The sequence below is a fragment of the Rhea pennata genome, chromosome 1 (assembly GCF_028389875.1).
Source record: "Rhea pennata isolate bPtePen1 chromosome 1, bPtePen1.pri, whole genome shotgun sequence".
Classification (NCBI taxonomy): domain Eukaryota; kingdom Metazoa; phylum Chordata; class Aves; order Rheiformes; family Rheidae; genus Rhea; species Rhea pennata.
This window is the reverse complement of record NC_084663.1, coordinates 24,550,791-24,571,509: the sequence shown is the minus strand read 5'-3', so window position 1 is coordinate 24,571,509 and position 20,719 is coordinate 24,550,791. Positions and strand designations below refer to the sequence as shown.

Below are 20,719 nucleotides of genomic sequence, written 5' to 3'. Positions count from 1 at the left end.
GTGACTAAGCGAATAAAATGGATTCCAAACCATCTGATTTCTCATGTAAAGATTTGTAAAATTCAAATAATCTCAAAAACTCTTTCCATTTGACTTTTAGCTTATATTTTCCAATCATTACATTCACAAATTGTGGAAAATAAATGTTTTACCAAAGGACTGTGAGAACCTTGCCCTTTAAAGCAACAACTGAAGTCAGTGCTGCACTACCTTTTTTAAAAGCTGGAACAAGAAGCGTAGTAACAAAGCGAAAGCTAGATGGTGCTAACATACTGACTTCATGGTTTCAACTAAGTGTACTCTGCACAAGCTTGGCAAGACAAATCAAACATTAGAAGTAAGTAAAAGAGAGTTTAAGTACATAGATGCACACATACTACAGTTTGATAAATATCTACCTATCTCAAAATTTGATTCATACAATTATGACAATCATAACAAATTAAAAAGACCAGTTGCTATCTCTCAGACAGTTCCCCCCCTCCTTTTCTTAAGGAAATCTCTACTAATGAGAAATGAACATTCAGAAACAGCTGAAAAGTAATGTAAAAAGTTATTGTTTGTGTCTAATGGAAAATTATAATAATTGAACATGTGTATGGTACATATTACCATATCATAAAAAGTATTAAGAAGGATTTTCAAAGATGCTGGATACATATACTTTTCTTCACTTTGAAGCACTGGTTCCAAGAAAACTTTAAATTGACATTTTAGCTTAGCTGAAAGTTGGTTTCTATTTGATCATTTTAGTGTGAGTGAGACTAGGTATAACAAATTGTGTGGAATTGCTCTGAAATACCCATTGCTGCTCAGAGAAAGGTCTGAGGCTGGTTCCAAATACACTATATTCAACACAAAAGCCTATGTACAAAAGAGCCCACACGGTGCTTGCTTTGAGAGGTGTGACTGTATTCCTAAGATCCTTCTCTGTAAGAGTAATCCAGACCTGAAATAGATTCATCTCTCTGGTCACCTTGCACACTTCTCTGAAAATAATGATACTGGAAACAGACCTCCTCTTCAGATTAGCCTTCAAATTACATGACTTCAAATTACAAAGCCAATTCTGTTCTTCCTTGCTGGGTGGCCATGGATAAGCAGCACCAAAGAGCTCGCAGCATCATTGTTTCTGCCTAACTTCTGTGTCCAAGCTGCTCCTCTTAGCTGACTTACAAGCCTACTAGAAACTATGACAACCATTTATCCAGGTGACAGTCATACACTACAATCACATCTACAGAGAAGCTAGTGCGCCCCGTTTCTATTCTCAGCTCTGTCGCTGAATTGTGTGTGACCTTGGATGATCTCTATTCATTCCTGTGCTTCATTTCACTCATCTGTAAAATAGACATAATTACGCTTGCCTTTCTCCTCTGATGAATTCTTATCAGTGGGTGAAAAGTGTCACAAAAGGGAAAAGGGAAAATTACTTATCCTGCAATTCTGCATCTTGGAAGACTTATCCAAGGCATTAGTTTAAAGGATCTTCTTTAGCTCTAAAACTGCAGCAGCAGCATGAGGAGAAATGTGTTATTTCAGTCATACATATATATATAGAACCAGAGGGTATATTTAGCTATATTATAATTGCTTTCCTAAGAACATTTCAGACATTTCCAATTGTGCAAGACAGAAAATATTTTAAAAGACTAGCAAATTTTTGGTGATCTTTATATGCTGGAAATGCATCCATAAAATATTAATCAAAAAAAAAGTGTGATCCAACATATGTCTTAATTTTAGAGAGTATAAGCTTGAAAAAAAATCACAAAAATTAAAAAGGTAATTGATGTACAAATGAGACAGCAGAAGAAAATCTGGGCACGTACACATTCTATTCTTGTAGAACATGTATTCCAAATACGTAAGTTTAAGAAATACTTTGAGTTCAAAAGCACAACAATTCTATATACAATGAGATAAAAATCTAGATGGTAAACTCCAACAATTAGAAGTCAAATATTAATACACAGATGTCACAGCAGAAAGCAGAACAGAACTTACAAGGATGAATTTTGCCTTTGAAATCTTGAAAAAAGTTCTGGACAAGACTGCTGCAATATTTTGTTTTGGAAGTCAAAACTAAATAACAATACTTTGTAATACTGTCCTGTTTGAGCTGTTTAATTTTTAAGAATTTCATTTTTATTGCTATTTATTTATTTAATATGAACCATTACAGATTATCAATCCATTAAAAGCAAATTATTTGAAGAAAAAAACCTCAATATTCCTGTTTAATTTCTAAATTGAAAGCAATAGAATAATATCCTTTAGTAACCACTAGGCTATGCTAACAGATAACTCAATAAAATTTTAAACTCACGATCAGCTTGGGTCTGTGAATTCTGCTGACTCTGAAGAATATGAAATATTTAACAGTACAGCCCCTGAATCTGACAAAAAAGTAAGTTACTCTTATAATTCTTTTTTTTTTTTTATCATTATAGAGCATTAGTCTATAAAAAGGTCTCTCTCTGCAATCAACTGTGTGGTAAAATTTTATTTCAGCTTTGAATATGTTTCAGATTTCAGCTGAAAGTTGTTACCTAAATCCAACAACACATTGCCTTCTTCAGCTATGAGCTGGATTTGAATCTTATATGTTTGCTTGTTAATTCAGTACTATATAGAAAATGCAAGTTGGCTAATTCAAAGATTGGACAGAGATAAAAAGCAGGAGATCTTTCTGAAAAAAAATAAGAATTATAACTTAACTGAGATAATCGCACTGACAATACATTAAAAGTGTGTTACTAAGGTTGCAAAATATAGCTCTCCAACATGACAAAATTCCAGAAGTAAGGATACTCACATCACTTTATTTTGGCCTTTTTTTGTTTACATTATGACACTGTGCTTAAATATGTGACTATGTAATAAAATAAAATAAAAACAAAACCAAAAAGCTCCCAGCCCTTTCCAACATTCAGGATAGTAGCACTAAGTTGGTTTCCAGCTCATCAACCATTTATTTTCTTTAATGATCTGTTTCACTGCATGCTATGCAAACTCTGCCTTATAGGAAGAATCAAGTTATTTGCTTTTCTACCTCATTTAGCTTTACCAAAGGGCTGCAGAGCCCGGCATCTCAGTAACACTGATGGACAGAGCACAAAGCATTTGTCACGTGTTATGGAGGAGTGGCTGCTCCCCTTGGGTGGCTTGCCAAGATTCACTTTCACATGTCAGTAAGGCTAGCAGGTGGTATTACTCACACTTCTTAAGGGGAGAACTAAGTCCTAAAATTGTAAGGTTTAAGATATTAAGACAAAGACCTAACTATTAGGGTATCTGGACTCTAACTACACACTGTTAGCCTGTTTTCAACTGGTTTTAATTGTAGCTGTGACTGTTGGGCACCTCTGAAACCAGATTCCAGTTTATCAAGGTGGGTACAAGAAACGAATAACATACAGTTACCTCAGGTGGAGAGTTTAAGTCTCTTAAACAATAATTATATGTTTTCCTCTCTGTTAGTACAAATGAGGATAAAAGCTAGTTCTTCCAGGCATATCTCAAACTACATCAACCAAAAAATATATTTTCATCTTCCTATAAAGCTTCCCTTCATTCACTGCATGTTTTCCAGCTTATTAAAGAATAAAATATTTTCTCTGATAACCCAGTATCAGTTCAGCCCAGAACAGCTTTAACTGCGTAATGAATCAAGCAGAAATCCCTCTTGGAAAAAAAATTCTAGAAGATGACTTTATAAAAGGCTTACATACACACAGGAAGTCAAGAGAAGGTTACAGAGAGTGGCTGGATGATGTAGCTTCCTAATATTAAGATTACTAACTTTACATAGTAAGAATTCTCCTAGCAGATTTTCATTTGTTGCTCATGTTTTCTTTTCCTTTCCTTTCTTTTTCCTTTCCTTTTTATTTTCTTTTTCTCCTCCAAATAAACACTGTCTTTCATCCTTTCCACTGCAATACCACTTCCAACATACAGCATCAACTATTTCCTTTCAATGGTTACTGACAGAATTGTTAACCTTTTATTTCTCTTCATATATATTTCCAGTTGATAAGCCCAATATAGCCTTCCCTTGATGCCCTGACTTTGCTGGAGACCAATTTGTAGGTAGTAGCTGTAGGCTACAAGAAGAGGAAACTATGACTATGACCTAGAGCATTTTCAGTGGGAGGAAAAACAAAACAAACAATATTTGCCTGGAGAACAGTGACAGAAGTGATCCTAAGGTAATACAAAGTAGTTAGCAACAGGAGATGAGCATCCAAATGAATGTGAGGACATAACCAGTAGTTGGAAAAAAGTTGATCACTTTATAAAAACAATAAATACAGCTTTGTTTATTGTAGGCAACGTTAGATATTTTTGCAACAGGGATGAGGCAGTTGGCTAGAAACTCTGTTTTTATGAATAATCTATTGCATATATTTCTAATGCTGGACGAAAAAAAAAACATTCCTAAACTGGTACTCTTACACAAACCCCTTTCAAGAGACATACCAGAGAGTAGACAGAGAAGAGCAGACTGTTGCAAATACTATCACATTCAGGTGTACAATCAATCTTACTTTAACAGAAATATGTGCATTTCCTAAATAGCAAGTTTCTGTTTTGCCCTGTTTTGTTAAGTGCTACAAATTTTAGCATTCAAAACCAGTTCTCTAAATAACACCATACTTTTACTTCTGCATCTCAGGGGAGCTCATCCTCTGTCTTTATACATCACTATATATCTGAATTGAATGTCATTCCTGACTACTGCAAGCTTCATAAAACAAGGATATAATACAATGAACTATTACTGTTGTACGCATTTATATTGTTTTTCAAACTCTAGGTTTTAGCTACATATGATTAAAGATAGGCACAGTTAGACAAAATAATAAAATACAGACAATCATAAAATGGATACTTACCCACAGTGCTTCATGTGTGGTGGCTTATCCATTCTCACTGCCAGTTTAATTTTCAAGTCACTGTCCTGGCTGTTTTTGGGGACTATCATTTTATGCAGATCAGGAGACTTTGAGCTATTGGATGTTGGATATAACACTACCTGAAAGTTGCAAAATAAAAAGTTTACCGAATTGATACAAATAAATCTTCTAGTGTTTAATGGCACAGCCTAACCAGTTGAGATTTCTGTTGCCTCTCCTCCAATCTGAGGGAAGACTGAAACTTTTTTCCAGTCTTAAAAACAAACAAACAAACAAACAAACAAACAAAAAAAAACCCAGCTGACTCGAAGAAGCACAGAAGTTTTCAAAATTAACTTCTCTTACAAATGGCTATTTTCATACTATGAGTCAAAAAAATTTCTCCTCTATTAGTTTCTTCTGAATTAATATTCAGAACACCTTGACACCTGAAAATGGCCAATTAAAAATAGCCTAAATTTTGACAATACTCCATGTTCTTCTAGAAACTCACCTACTGAAACAATGCATTGTAGTACCATGTAACAGATGGCCCTTCCAACACTGACATTGCCTGAGTGAATAAAACCAAAACATCCTCTTTCTTAATAACTCCATTATTCAATCTCTAGTACGGATAAAAAACAGTTAGAATGAAAATCATAGAAATCAATGATTAATTCCAAAACAGCTATGCTGCAAATGGAGTATAATAAAAGTAAGATACTATGTCCAGTTCACATAGTATATGTAACACAATCATGTTGCATCTACAGTGACAGAGAAATGAGAAAAAAATTTTGAATTTTAAATATTTTTTAAACATTTTAATAAATTAGTTTAGATAGGTGCTCATCAAATTACTTAAATCATTTAAGAATTATTAGTAACTATTAATTAAAATAATACAAATATTACTTTTTAGATTACTATTAATCAAAAAATTTTAAGTATTTATTTATTTACCACCCAAAAAGCCTTTTTGTTTGTAGCTAGTACAATTAAATATGACTACTTAATAAAATCCTTCCTTAAGTCACAAGTTCAGCTGTTAAATGCTGCTGAAATGTAATTTCCCTTCATTCTTATTATGGACAGTATTCTTGCATCAATTTAGATTCTAAAATAATGAATATGCTATTTTGGAAATTTTTATTGCATTCAAGGAGTTCTGGATTACCATTACCACATAGCAGTATTTCAAAATGACAAAACACAAGAAAGTAATATTCTCTACATCTTTTATTTCTTGTAACCCCAAATTAATCATAAAGTTAACCATTAAGTCAATTTCAAATACATAATACTTGTGTCTTGTGTCCCATATATAATACACATTATTTTCTCCTTTGTGTTATTAGGAAAGTTGAATCAAGGACCTAAGTAAGGATCTCCAAGCAAGCATAAATATAAAGGATTTTATTCAGCTAAAAATATTACAATAGGGTCATTCAGAGCTAATCATGTGAAAGATGACATAAGCTGAACATCTTCAGCTTCTCGCCTCAGTGTTTCGCAGAAACAACACATGTTAATACCAGGAGCTCTTGTGAAGTAGAAAAATATGATGCATTGCACCTAATCAAGTGTGCAAGTTTATTAACTCCAGGGGGAGAAATACCCTGTCAGAACTACAGAGTAGATTAAGCTCCTTCTAAAGAGAGTAGGACGCACAGTATAGTCTGGTTTTCACAAATCAGATAGTTACTTCTTTTTTCATAAATGCATAGCTAACGTATTTAAAACCAAGCTTACTCCTTCCTTCCCAAAAAACAACCTCATTTGCATTTTTTGTAAATGTTATCACTTACAGAAAAATTTTAAATCACTATAAGAATAGTAATCTTTGAATGCTGAAGCATCAAACAGAAAATGACTTTCAATTTATTTATCTTTTTAAATGTAAGATTATATAAACAGAATTATTAGTCATTCCTTGCATTTAATCACTTGACATTCACACAGGAATATAGGTGATGTTACAAATTTTTCCCTTTATACAAGCTGCAATTGCTTTTTCTGAAACAGCTTATTACTTCTCATGAATCTCAAATGACATCTTTCTCCTGTCAACTTTTTGAATTTTCAGAACGCTGATGAAAATATAAACAGACAAGTGTGTAATTAATTCATAACTTCATGACAACTCCTTTTCTGAATTTTTAAAGAAGCATTTTAGATCTTTGTTTTCAAACCTCTCATAATGAGTAAGTATCTTGCAGAGGTGTCTATTAAATATGCACTGTTGTATTTGCCTTATATTTTGTCATTCCTTCCAATTACGAAGGATGAGAATTAAAAAAGCTAGATTAGAGAAATTACATTTACAAGAACTTTATCATCAAACATTTTTATCAGTATGCATGCACACGTGCACACAAAGCATTCTACAGGCATTAATCATCCTTACAATATCCTTAACTCTAAGAACAGGTGGGCAATATGAACCATCATGAATCATTATCATCAAGTGGAATAAACCATAAGCTTCACTAAAATCAACAAAGCCAAAACACTGCGCCAACTTGTTTGGAAAAGAAAAAACTGCTGAAATGTGTATTAAAAGTATTTTTCTCCACCATGATACACTGTAATGCACTGTTATCTCCACTGTTCAGGAAGAAACTTCCTAGCCTGTTCTGTCTCAGATTTCCTTTCAATACTGTTTAATGGATTTTAATCTTCCAAGTGTAGTTCTGTATTCTGTATCTCTTTGTTATGAATTACCAATAAGATATTTCCTCTCCTGGACTCAAAGTATGGCAGGCTGAAATATGTGGAGTTAATATCACTAGAGGACCTAACCAAAAGTCATTTATGATAATTCAGTTGCGTATTTAAGTCCCCAGCTGGATTACAACACAAAGTTATTTGAATATGCCGGTCAATGCAGTTGAGCAAATTTTATCCATCTTTGATAAACTGATCACATCTTTTTCAGAAAGTCTGCAAGAATATTTGAGTCTTGCAAAATATCTTCAAAGCTAAAGTTAAAAAAAAAAAACAAAAAACCCCCCCAAAACAAATCTCTTCGCTAATCTTTTCCTTTCTCAGGACAGATAAAGGAGCAGAAGGTTCAGAGCAGTTATCTGGAAATATTTCCTATCAGTATTTTCATGTTTACATAAAGCTCTTAAGCTCACCCCTCCCCACTCAGCTGTCATGCTGTCAGAAAGAGATGCAGCTTTCCAAAGAGACCAGTCAAGCTAAGAGGAAAGCTGGGAGGTAAATGGTATGCATTCTTGAGAAAAATCAAGAATCAGGAAAATCCCTACTTTTTCCCAGTGCATATTCATAGCTGAGCTAGTTTTAGTCAACTATTGTCCTTGAATCTTGGCTGCTTCCTGTCACCATTCCACCCTTCTCCTAGAAGTCTGATAGTCAAAAGCTGAACCAAAGTGCTGGAGTTCATCCACCCTTTGAACCAATGTACCCAAAGAGAGAAAGATCTTTGAAGTCCAGAAGGTATAGGGTGCATTTTGAGAGCTGAAATTTTGGGCATCAGGTTTTGGTCATCTTACTAATGCTGAGCAGAATATGCTGAGTTTTGGCTCATTCAGTGTGACAAGCAATAAGAAGGAAGTGAGGCAGATTTTCAGCTCAGAGATAGATGATATTTAATATACGATTACAAAAGCAAGCCAAGAAAATTGTTACCTCACCTACAGCGCAGTTCAAACTGACACACATGTAGAGATTTACTGCCTTCCTCACCAGGCTTTCGTATGGCACTCAATTTCTATACTCTTTTAGAGATCATCCCAAGTATTATTTACCTTCAGAAAAGCTGTTACGCATAGAGCAACTGTACTATTATCTATAATCCATGAATGGAAAAGCAACAAGCAAAGATTAGGAACAAAGAAATTTGATAATTTTCCATCTCAGTTTTAGATACCTGATACTCATTTTTCCCAGGCATCTATAACCTGCTTTAATTTCCAAGTATACAGTGTATAGTATGCTAGAAGGTCACCCATAAGACACCTAAATACACAGTGGTCTTTCCAAGAGCTTAACTGAAATGAATTATTAGGCTTAAAAAAAATTTCTAAAGAAGATTTGGAGGTGGAATCTCATTGCTCCACTGCAACATTCAATTCATTCATCTCAGCTATGCCACAGCAGTGCTGACTCCAGCCTGGCCCGACAGCGGTACTTGTTGCCCTCCGAAGCTGGGGCTGCTCCGGCTGCCCTGGGGCCTTGGCTCCTTGGGTGGAGGGACAGGCCCTGGTGGAAGGGTCTGGCCCGCACTGGCCCCCAGCACAGGGAGCCACCGGCTCTGCCATGCCTTGACACGTGTCCTTAGAGAAGGTTCAAAGTCGAGCTCAGGCAGGAAACTTTGACTCTGTGTCAGCTATAACCCCTATTTCACTGCTGCCTGTCCATCTCTACGCATCTCCACGCTCCAGTCAAACGGTTTCCCTTCCTTTCTTCAAACTACACAGTCCCCAGCGAGGAAGCCAGGTGCTTTGAAGAGACAGAGGACGTTCCATGCCTGATGTGCTGTTCCAAAGCACAAAAGTGCTGAAAATGATTGCTTTTTATCATTGTCAAAACAGCCTATTTTATTTTTATCTTATTCCAGACCTAGAATGAAGATTTTCAGCTTGAACAGCTAAGGTCTGGCTAAGTTACAAGCAACTGAAAAATGAATCTTACATCAGATGGTCTTAATCCTAAGCAGCATTGCCAGTTCTGCTTAGAATAAGTAACATACTCAGGGTTATGTAAGAAGCGCCAGGATGAACTGGAGAAAACAAATTCTCCAACTCCCGTGTTCTAGACGAGACACTTTTTCTGCCTCAATTTATGAGTACTTAAAACTATGAAAACCAGTGAGTGCCCTACACATAAGACCACATGCTGCCTCAATTCTATTTTCTGGGAGCTTTCATCAGGCAATAGGGCCATTAATTCATTCTACGAAAGGCTTATCTGTTCATGTTTAAAAACGTAGTGATTCAAAAAGATAAATGATGAGAGTGCAAGTAGACACGACAGGCAAATTTTATGTTATGAAATAAATACCCATTATTACTCGGCACAACTAACTGTCAAAGGGAGCAATACTGACACATGCTGCTAGTCATTGCCTGAGTGAAGATCACAGGGAAATTTCTTAGACAAATATATTCTGTTTCACTGATTTTAAAATAGTATTACATACCAAAAATTATTGAAGATAATTTGGGGTAGGAAGTAGATGCCTGATGACAATTTAAAAAGCTTTTAATGTTTGAGTAATTCTGGCCACACTTTCACTTACCTAGGGGACACTTACCCAGTTTTGACCTACTATCTACTAACCCTTCTCTCAAGGCAGCTTCTCTCATAACTTGGAAGTTCAGAGCTGTTTGGAATTATGTCAACCCCTTCCCCAAATACAGGTTAATATAGAAAGACCTAAATAGCAATTTATGTATGCCAGCATGAAAAAAAAACTAAAGTTCTCTAAAATGTCTCAATAGCAAGTTACCAAGAATAGCTCTGCATCCCAGTCCTTTAGGCTTCTAAGTCTTGACTCACTGTCCCCAGAACAATTAAAACAACAAAACAAGCTAAAGCCATTAGAGACAGGAGTCAAAAAAACAAAAAGAAGCTACTTCCCTGGAGAGTTAATAACAGCTTGCTCATCAAGGGGGCTTTCCACTCAACCTCAGAGGTCTCACCTGTTGAGCAAACTCTTGCTTTCCAGCTCTGATTGTATTGTAGCTGAAACACTGAGCCAATGCTTTCAGTAAAAAGTGGTTAAAAATCCCCAAATCTAACAAAAGACTGAAATGGTATATGATGATAGAGCTATCTAAAATACTGTTTTTGAGAAAGAACTGGGAAGAATTTGCAATGTATGCAATAAGTGGGCACCTGCTGATGCTGCCACCTGAACATTTACCTAAATCGATTTTAGCAGCTGAAAAGCATTGTGTGTTTGCCAAACAGTCTCTTCCCCAAATCTAAGAAAGAGTGCACCTATGTGAAAACCAGGTTAAGAATTTCTGAAGAAAGGTAATCTCAGTGGAGCTACACAGAAAACTCCCCTTAGTGTAGAAACAATAACACTAAGCCAGACATAATATGGCGCTGACAGGTAGATTAGACTACTCAGGGTATGGGGGGGGGGAAGCTAAGCAATCCATTATCGCTTTTCAAACTTGAAAAAGATAGAAAAATGCAGACCTGCAAAACTTCAATCATTTCAAAATGTGATCGAGAAATATATTCCTCCTGATGGCAGGCTTTAAATTAACATATTCACAGTATGAAATCATCTCCTCTCAGAGGCTCTTTGCACACAGCGCAGAATATAAACGATATGCCTGGTGCTGTCGGCATTCAAAAACTAGACAGTCATGTAAGTGTGGGTACCGAGACAGTAAGGTATTTTATAATGTCTTTAAATCAAATCCAGAATAACGGCACCAATGGAAACAAAACAAAACAAAACAACCCCAAATCACAGACATACAACGAGGAAGCTAATTATTGCTGGCTGCAGCTGAATATGACAAGCAGGCTGGAAGACAATAGTTTTCTTTTAATTGAATAATCAGTGCAAGAAGACTGAATTATTCTTATATTCAAAAAGTATCAGTAATCAAACACCACCTGCTGTTCTCACATTGTATTCACATGCATTAAGCAAGCACAATGGCTGTCACTTTGAATTACCAGGTTTGAACATCTTCATACACAAAGTACTGAACAAAGAAAAGTGGAGTTGAGAAGGAGATAGGATCTCTGATAGGACAGAGAGAGAAGATCAGCACTCCCACCAGAGTCAGAATTTCAGAAACCACCAGGTTCATTTTCAGTAGTATTCACTCCAAACTCTGAATGCATCTTCTCATATGTCCTCAGCTGCTGCAAACACAAATGCTAATATTTCTATCAGTTCTGCCTTTTGTATGCATATACACAATCACTAAAGTGGTCTGAGCAGTGTCAGTAGCATAAAAATTGTGACATGTAATTCAAAAATACTTAATTAAACTAAGTTCTGAGCATTTTCTCATTAGAACAAACTTAGCTTCACAGCTGTACTCTGCTTCAATTTCTAGAACTTAAATTCAGTGGGTCACTGTATGCTGAGGTCTATACAAAGACCCAGCGTATCACCCAGGAAGCTCCCATTTTGCAGAACTCTAACCCAAATAATACTCTTTCCCCTTCTGTGAAGCACACTTCTCTGTCTTTTGTTTCAGTAGAAAATTAGTTTGTTTAAAAATCCCCAGGTTCTGTAGAACAGAGAACAAAAGCTAGGTTATGGGTTTGCTTTTTGTTTCAAGACCCTCAAAGAGATCATCAGGGAGCAAGAAAAATATCCCTTGTCAGCTGGCAAACCCTTATATTTGCATTCACAACTTCTTTTTTCTTTCTTTCTTTTTTTTTTTTTTTTTGAGGAAAAGAGCAATGTCAGAGAAGTGACATAATAAGAACTGTCACAAGGGCATCTCAAATGCCTTGGAAGGGGAAGGTGCTAAATACAGATAATATCCTTTCTGTCCCTTGGTGCTCGCCTGGTGAGTTCTGCAGGCCATTCTGCTTTCCAGCGGGAAGCTAAAAGGACTCTCCACTTTACTAAAAGCACGAACCTGATTCCTTTCCACTTCTACATGCTCTATCTACCTCTGCAGATCAGCAGCGTCTCCTTTTTTTTAGCAGTGGAGCTGCAGTGCTGTCGCACTGATATCAGGGCCTACATCTTAAGTTAATGAGTGTGAGAGACTGCCATGAACTTTAACAGAACGTGAAAATGCTTTCTCCTCTGCAATTCTGGGAAAATTCATGCTGGCTCCACATCTCACACCTTAGATCTATTTACATTAAAAAAACGATCCCTTGGTGCAGGAACAAACCCTTCGTATGTAATGAAAGTTCAAAACTCAAATCCTGTAGCTTGATGCCTTCTTCTGTTTCTAATTACAGATTAAACAGAACAAAACCTTCAACAATAACAATAGGATACAGAGTTCAACAATGTAGAAAAGTAGTATCAGGTCAGGATGCATGCTTTTGAGAAAGCACTTGACAGATGAGCATGAATATATACAGCAAGCCTAACTCAGAAAAGGCAGGTTTGAGTTGAATTTTTAAGTAGAGAAAAAAATGCCAATGAAAGTATGTTCAAGGCCTCTTCTGAGTGTGAAAAACCTGGCTAAATCAGCTGTACTCCAGCAAGTCACTGCAGTATACTGACCACATACAAACTTGCCAAACTTCATTAACAAAATGAAGCTTGTCCAACAGTGTCCTGCCTCTTTTCAAAGAATAGCTAAATTTAAGTCTCTTAAATCAGAAGCATTTTTAAAGATAATATATATGCCAAAAGGTTACATAATACCTTAAATTTACCTTGTAAAGATTCTGTCATATATTGTCTCAACCTTGCCCTGAAGCTGCAACAATCCCTGTGAAATACTCAAGTTACTTAAACCAAGACATAAGCTGGAAGAGTCCCCCTTCTCTTTATTTGCTCAAATAAAAGCTAGATGCCTCACTGAGATATGCATCTCCATCAGCAGCTGGAAGGTAGATGCCACAACACCTAGATGTTTTCAGACCTCAGAGGCACAGAGGGTCAGACTAGATGATAGCCCAACGGGTCAACAATAAACTCTGGCAACATGCCATTTTTCATATTATTTTCCATTACTTAGGACCCCACATGGCAAGTACTGTCACCGTGGTAGGCGCATCTCTTAGAGACTGATGGACTCCGTTGGAGCACCTTGGCAAAGCTGTATGTACATCTCTATATACCAGGATGTATATGAATAAAAGAATACAGGTATCTGGAAGGAAAAAGTACACTTATTTACAACTTAGTTTTGTGTAAATGGGAGTGTAAGTACATAGTATCTTTATGCTATTGAGAACAGATGGCAGTCTGGTGGCATACACAACAGTGTCTCCAGGTCTGGTTGAGGGCATTTTCAGTAAACCTGGCATAGATTATAAAATCTAAAATCAGTATCTAAACATCCCTTAGGTACTTCTGTTTGCTATGCTCAATCTCAGCACAAACTTTAATGCATGGGAATAAAAGGTGATGACCTCTGTGACAAGGAAAAAAAAAAACAGTAAAAAAGAAATGATTTTGATAGCATAAATCTGGCAAAAGCTGCCAAATCGTAGAGCATCTGATAAGAGCATGTAGACTCTCTGTCAAAGAACAATGGGAGAGTTAAGAATCAGTAACAGAAACTGAGTATTGTTCTTTTCTCCCTGACCTTTTAATACCTGCTATGTCTCCAGGGAGGCTGGGTCAAACTCCAGCAACAGTATGGGGATATCAGCTACAGTCCCTCTCAATTACCAGTTTCTTCTTTCTCTCTTTCCCCTATCTATACTCCTACCACCACCAGAAAAGGATAATTATTACCTTCTTTAAAAATATTTGAAAAGCTGACAAATACAGATATATCAGAAAAAAAAACCCTGGAGTTGGGAAGGAGAAGAGGCAGGGAAAAAAAAAACAAAACAAACCATCCAGGACCACAGAATACAGTTAAGGTGAAAGCTAAGCTTACTATTTCACATTTGAAATGTTTCATTTCTTTAAAAAATCATTTAAATCTTTCTCATGTTTTGTCCTAGAAACTCAGATAAGCTGCAGTGTAATAAAGCAGACCAAAGCCTGTACCTAAACTTTAACAGTTTAATGTTACAGAGCAGCAGGACTGTGTTAATGTATGTGATTCTTCTTAGCCATTTGTTCTGTTAACGTTACTTTTCTTCTCCTCTGAATCCTTGGCAATGATTAAGCTGGCTACAGATTACAGTGCCCACCTATCCCTTTCTTCACTGCCCTGCACCTTTGTGTCCAGTCTCCTCTTTCTTCTTTGAAAGGACTGAGTTAACAGGGACAGAGATGAAACTTCTTAACCTCTCTGCATTTAATAGCACCATGCTATTAAGCCAACTTTTTCAGTATCCAACTCCCATCTCTTTTCATTGTTCTGAATCCAGGTATTATTGAATCCAGCCTTTCAGCTCTACGACAGAGGTGCCCCTTAGGTCCTTGGGCACATCTTCCATGGCTCCTGCCTGGTTCCTTCACAGGTCTCCCTATTCCTGTGAACTCTTCCCCACGCAGATACCAGCTCTGCCTTGGCAGTCCATGACCAAGTGACCTTTGAGGCCTCTCAGAAGGACATGAGAGGGAAGAAAATGTACAGTTGAGGGTACAGTACTGACTTTTAAAAAAGTGACCTAATATGCGGGAGAATCTATCGTTGCATATCTGCCCACAGCTGGAGGACACAAAGAGGGAAAGAGCCCTGCTCTTATTAATAAACTGTCCCCACTTGAATGAGAAATATCTATGAATATAGAATTGGATTTTAAAGTCTGAGTTATGCTCCATTTTGAAAGGGAGAACTTTAAAAGAAGAGGAGAGGTGAGAATTGCAGATCCTCTCTGCCTCATTCACTCTGTTCTCTCTTTTTTGTATGAGGGACACTCTAACTCCAGATTTTGGCCTAAGAAAGATAAATGATCCTGACAAGGTAAAGAGAACATCGGTAGGGAAAACAAAAATATGGAGAAAGGGAAGGGAAACCCTTGCATTAGGAGAGGGAGCAGTCTCACTTCTTGGATCTTGGTCCACAAAATTCTCTCCATCACTTCTTCCTGCCCCTCCCCACTCTTCCACCAGTCTTCTCCTTCCTTCCCTTTCTCTTATCCAGGTCTCTCTCTCTCTCTCTCTCTCTCTCTCTCTTCACTCCTAATTTGAACAACAAAATGTTGCAGAAGTTCACCTAGAAATTAAAAATTTTAAACAAGGCAAGCAAAAACATCATGAATTCATAACACCAATTTCTGAAAGGTAATACAAGTCAGTATATCAAGTTTTGAACATCGAGAATGATCACTCTTAAAAGAAAAAGCAAGGTTTTATATACCTGCGGTAGAGCTAGTGCTGTAGTGTATATCTTATACCATTTCACAGCATGTTTTATCAATATTCTCATTTTCAAAACATAATACTCACTCTTCCTAATTCTTTATCTTCAAGTGCCAGAACCCCAGTGCTTTCTGTAAAGAGTTTTACTTTGACAACAGGCCGAGGATGAGTAGTAGTGAAATCCCCTTGAGTTCCCCATCTGCAATAAATAAAAGAACAAAATTTAGCTGGGGCAGAAGGAAAGTTTTAGAGTGATAGGGTTGTCATCTTTTGCACAGTATATATATTATTTCACTCTTAGAACTTAGCTTCCAATTTTTTGGGGGGAGGGCGGGGAGGGTAGAGGAGAGAAAAAGTGCATTTTTGATCATCTAAAACTAAACATCTATATGGAAAAATTGGGTTTTATATGCTTTATATGACTTTTATCATAAAAAATCGGTCGTACACTTGCTAACGGCAAAAATCAAAGAGTTTAGATTATATCCCCATGGGGGAACCAAGCAAGAAAGCAAAAAAAAAAAAAAAAAAAAAATATATATATATATATATATATATATATATATATATATATATGCATCAGACTATCATCAGGCTATATGGATCAGGACTCAATTCTAAAAAGACTTACATATCTGGTTAACCTTAGACAAATAGACTAGACTACACAAAAAGTAAGAGAGAGAAACAGATAAAAAACTCTGTTTGCTCATGTTTCATGAAATTTAATGACTTAGTATAAGAATATAGAAAAAGTGTAAGCATAAATGCAAAAACTGAAAAAAGTGTTATTTATCAGAGTGACTATAGCAGGGCAAGATAATTACTGGTACAAGGCTTCACACTCTTGGAGAAGCTAAATTAGACAGACAAACTTCTGGTTGGAAATCTCTTGTCTCAGTTGTCTTCAACTTGGCTGATCAACCTTTTCCTTCGGTCTGTTTGGCAATGAAACAAAATATATATATATATATCAACTAGATTGCAGCTTCTTTTGAGGAAGAACTCTATTTTTATAATCATATGTATATTACTCATTGCATTGATGCTACTAGGCACAAAAAAATGCAAATAAGTGTAGCTCCATTACTTAAGATATTGTGATCTTAAGAATACAGAGAAATAAAGCCAACAGATAGTTGGCTATAAGGCCATATTTTATAAGAAGATTTATCACATAAGTTAATATCTTGGAGAATCTCATTCACAAAAAGCAATATTTTTGTTTTACTTTCAAGAATGATTTGCCTGGACTCTCTGCTCTTAGAAGATGAACCTATAGCAGTAATCCTCCAGAAAAGGGATCTAATGACGAAAAGAAAAATCCTTTAGCTAAACTGAGTGGTAGGTTTCAAGACAAAGTCTAGAGGGTAACATACAACAGATATAATAAAGCCTCAGGAATATTATAGTTTGTTATAAACCAGTCCTACAGATGGTGAGATTCACTGAAAATTAACTGAATCTTCAGTTATATTGTCCTTTTCACTTTATCTGGATTAGAGAGATGCTGTCTGTGTCTGTGGTAGACATAGCCCTAGCTTTAGTCAAAGTGCTAATTGGAACTGGCAATTTGACAAGAAATTACCTTTTGTGAGAGATCAAACACCAGTTCTGTGATGCTCTCCTCACAGGACAAGACAATGCCTAGCACTGCTGCTCCTTCCAGGGGCTAGGTTTTGTCACAACACAGAAATGTGATTTTAAGAAGAAAGCTTTCATATAAGATGTGGCAAAGCCCAATCTTGAGTCTTGAGCTCCATCCTGAATTCCACTATTCAGGAAGAATACTACTTGTTTGTAATCTCAAAAAAAAAAAAAAAAAAAAAAAAAATCTAAGCACCTTGTTAAGCGCGCTCTTGAGACACTGGACGCCAGGATATATTTGCCTCTAAGCTCCCAGAAATCAGTCACTGTGTAACCTGCGCCCTTCAATGGATGGGACAATGCAAACTATTAAGGCCAACTCCCATTGCAAACCACATAACACAGTCCCACTCATCATCCAAAAATAAATTAATAATAACAATAAATCAGAAGTCCTGCTGATCAAGGAGCACAGATCCAGCCTTCTTGATGGAGACAGGCTGAGCTAGCCCACCCCAGGCCCTGCAGTACTGTCAGGATGACACAGCTTTCCTGAGTTTAGTGGCAGGTATATGCCCTAGCACATGCCGGATCTAGTTCCCACAGCACCTAGTTCAAGGATTTCCCCAAAACATGGTGCAGCTCCCTCCCAGGCCATATATGTGCGCAGGCTTCATTCCTGCAGGCATCAGACTTAGTGAGGAGGGGCTGTACACACTGAAGCCTTGCCCAGGAAGTTTGGCAGAACTTGCTATTTCTCTAATTTAGATGCATGATGAGACACTGGCATGGATGGGGCTAACACTGGGCCATCCATCCATCCCTTGTGGGCACTAATGTAGTACTAGAAATCATCTTTAACATCAGATCTGATCACTATCCTTGGCTGACATGTTTCTCCCACTTATTTTTCTACCTGCAGCAGCAAGTGAAAATTCTAGGCTGAAAAGCAATGGTCTGAAACAAATCCTAAAGCTTAATGTTCCTGGTGGAAATGTTCCAGACATTGATCTTCATGCTCCTTGCTGCTCAGGACTTCAGTGAAGTCTGACAGCCTCTTTCGACCATGTCTTTGGAAATTACTGGGCTTTTTAACAGCGCTCCTCCTGAAAGAGCATTTGAGGAATCCTTTTCTACTGGAAAAGGTAAATCAGATGTCGTAGTCTTTAGAATTGCAGCTCACTTCTGGTCATCTGATATAACTGTCAGTTGCCAGTATCAGAGGGAGCTGTAAGAGGCTCACAGCTTATTTTCCTTGTGGATTACTAGAACCCAAGCCCAAGTGAGTTGGAGCATTGTGTTGGTGCAGAGCTATACTTCTTCATACCCTTCGAAAGCAGAATTTGGGAGAAAGCAGACAAAATAGCAATAGTAACTTTGTTGTTTTAGTCTGCTTCATCCAAGAATGAACAGCACTATGAGAGATTCAACAATTCAAAAAGAAATTAAATGTATCTATATGCTTCATATTTAAAAGTAATTATTATGTTATTATGTTATTAATTTATTAGTCATTAACTGGGGCTGAAATCAGAAAATAAACATAATATGAAACTCCCAGCTATAGACTAGCCCAAAGGAACATTGTTACTAACAACAGTTCACAATTTGAATTATTGTTTTGTCAGTGGAGAATGAAACATAATAATGAGAAGGGTTTTACTGTCCAGGTGGTCTTTCTGCACTGTCAGTGCCCACTAATAAACTTTTGTCTTGTGAAAAGCAAAATGCCACACTGAAAGTACTGCACCATGAATATATAGGCTAACAGGTACTCAACATTTATTAAGTGTGGTTCAAAATAAGGGATGGACTGAGTAAAGCATACATTCCTCCACAAGCTATCTGATTTTGTAACAAACTTAATTGTTCTGAAATCAAATAATATCGGTGCTCAAGATCTGAGAACTTGCAACTGTTACACAAAGACCTATAGGTTAAATTGACCTTTAAAAGAATTAATCATTCAGATTTAAGAATACTAAATGCAAATCATTAATAAAGCTATAAAGTAACTAAATTATCACAACCCTGTCTCATAATTGGCATTTTATTGGTTGAAATTTTTTATTTCTTAGTTGCAAAAGTTCATATATACACATAAAAATACTTAATAGAGTAATTGCCTAGATGTCCCACTCACAGGTAATAAGTTCATGATAATTCCTATTAAGGCTGTTAAAAATAACATAGCCGACAGATATATCATTCTTAAATCAATATTATTGAGATGAGCAAAAGACTTGGGAGATCCTGGATATAATTAGCTCACTATTACATTAGAAGTAGATTTTCATACGTATTAAGCTATTTTATGACACCTGATCATATGGCACTTGAGAAATCAATTATTCTTTTATTCTGATTATTTATTAATAATATTCCATTTTAACTAGATTCTATTGAAATGGATGCTTCTATGTCTGAAAACATAAAAAATGGTATCAGATTTTCAGTACATGGATCATCTTTAAATTACTCTATAATATATTTGAAAACAATAACTTCAGAGAAGCTGCTGTCCCTTCAATATCTGTAGCTAAGAACTATGTAAGTAAACTGTCTCAATTCCATGTGATACTGAGATCCACTTTAAATACAGTCTTCCTGTTTCTATTGTAAAATTCTGTCAACTTTCCCCAAACTTTCAGCTCTTTATTCTACAAATATAAATCTTTTCAAAGAACTGTTCAGTTTAATGGTGAAAAATAGGTTAGGAGGATACCTAAAAAATTATGGAACCAATATCCAGACAGTAATTAGCATGATGCAAATCTTGATCAGCATTTCTGAAATTTATTTCAACTTACAGATTTTATGTGCCGATATAATTCCATACACCTGTTTTCCCCCAAATTTAACATTTTTCTTCCAAAACATATTTGTCTTCTTTTAAATGTATTTATTAATAGCTAATGAAATGTTAATATTTCCAGTTCTTATTTCTGCTTCATCTCATTGGAGTAGTTGTAGTGGAACATTTTCTTTAAAAGCTAAGCTGCTAGGCGTAGGCTAGACAAAGCTATGTGTTTCTTTTAAGATAGGGGTTGCGCCCTGATATTTTCACTGGAGACAATACTGTATTCCTCAGAAATATCTTTCTGATTCATACATTTTAAAGTCAATCACCCAACAAAGGATGTAGTATTATTCATAAGATTGCATAACCTTTTAACAGTTTAATTGAACACATTTTAATTGTTTCTATATAAGAGCCAATGACGTGCTCCGAGAACAAAGGTATTTTTCTTTATAGCTTAACTTTCAGCAGCAACAGTAGCAAAACATTTCCTGCAAGAAAATGAGTACAATAGCTGACTCTTAC

The 20,719-nt window shown here is 36.2% G+C and overlaps 1 protein-coding gene across 3 annotated transcripts in view; it reads right to left on the bottom strand.

Annotated features, from left to right (window-relative positions):
• CADPS2 (calcium dependent secretion activator 2) overlaps window positions 1-20,719 on the bottom strand; it is a 321,925-nt gene that overhangs the window by 143,580 nt on the left and 157,626 nt on the right. For all 3 annotated transcript variants that reach the window (XM_062583255.1, XM_062583235.1, XM_062583246.1), the window contains 2 exons: window positions 15,895-16,006; window positions 4,899-5,038 (listed from right to left, as the gene is read on the bottom strand). In XM_062583255.1, coding sequence (XP_062439239.1) covers window positions 4,899-5,038; window positions 15,895-16,006 — 252 coding nt within the window. The remainder of the gene's footprint in view (window positions 1-4,898; window positions 5,039-15,894; window positions 16,007-20,719) is intronic.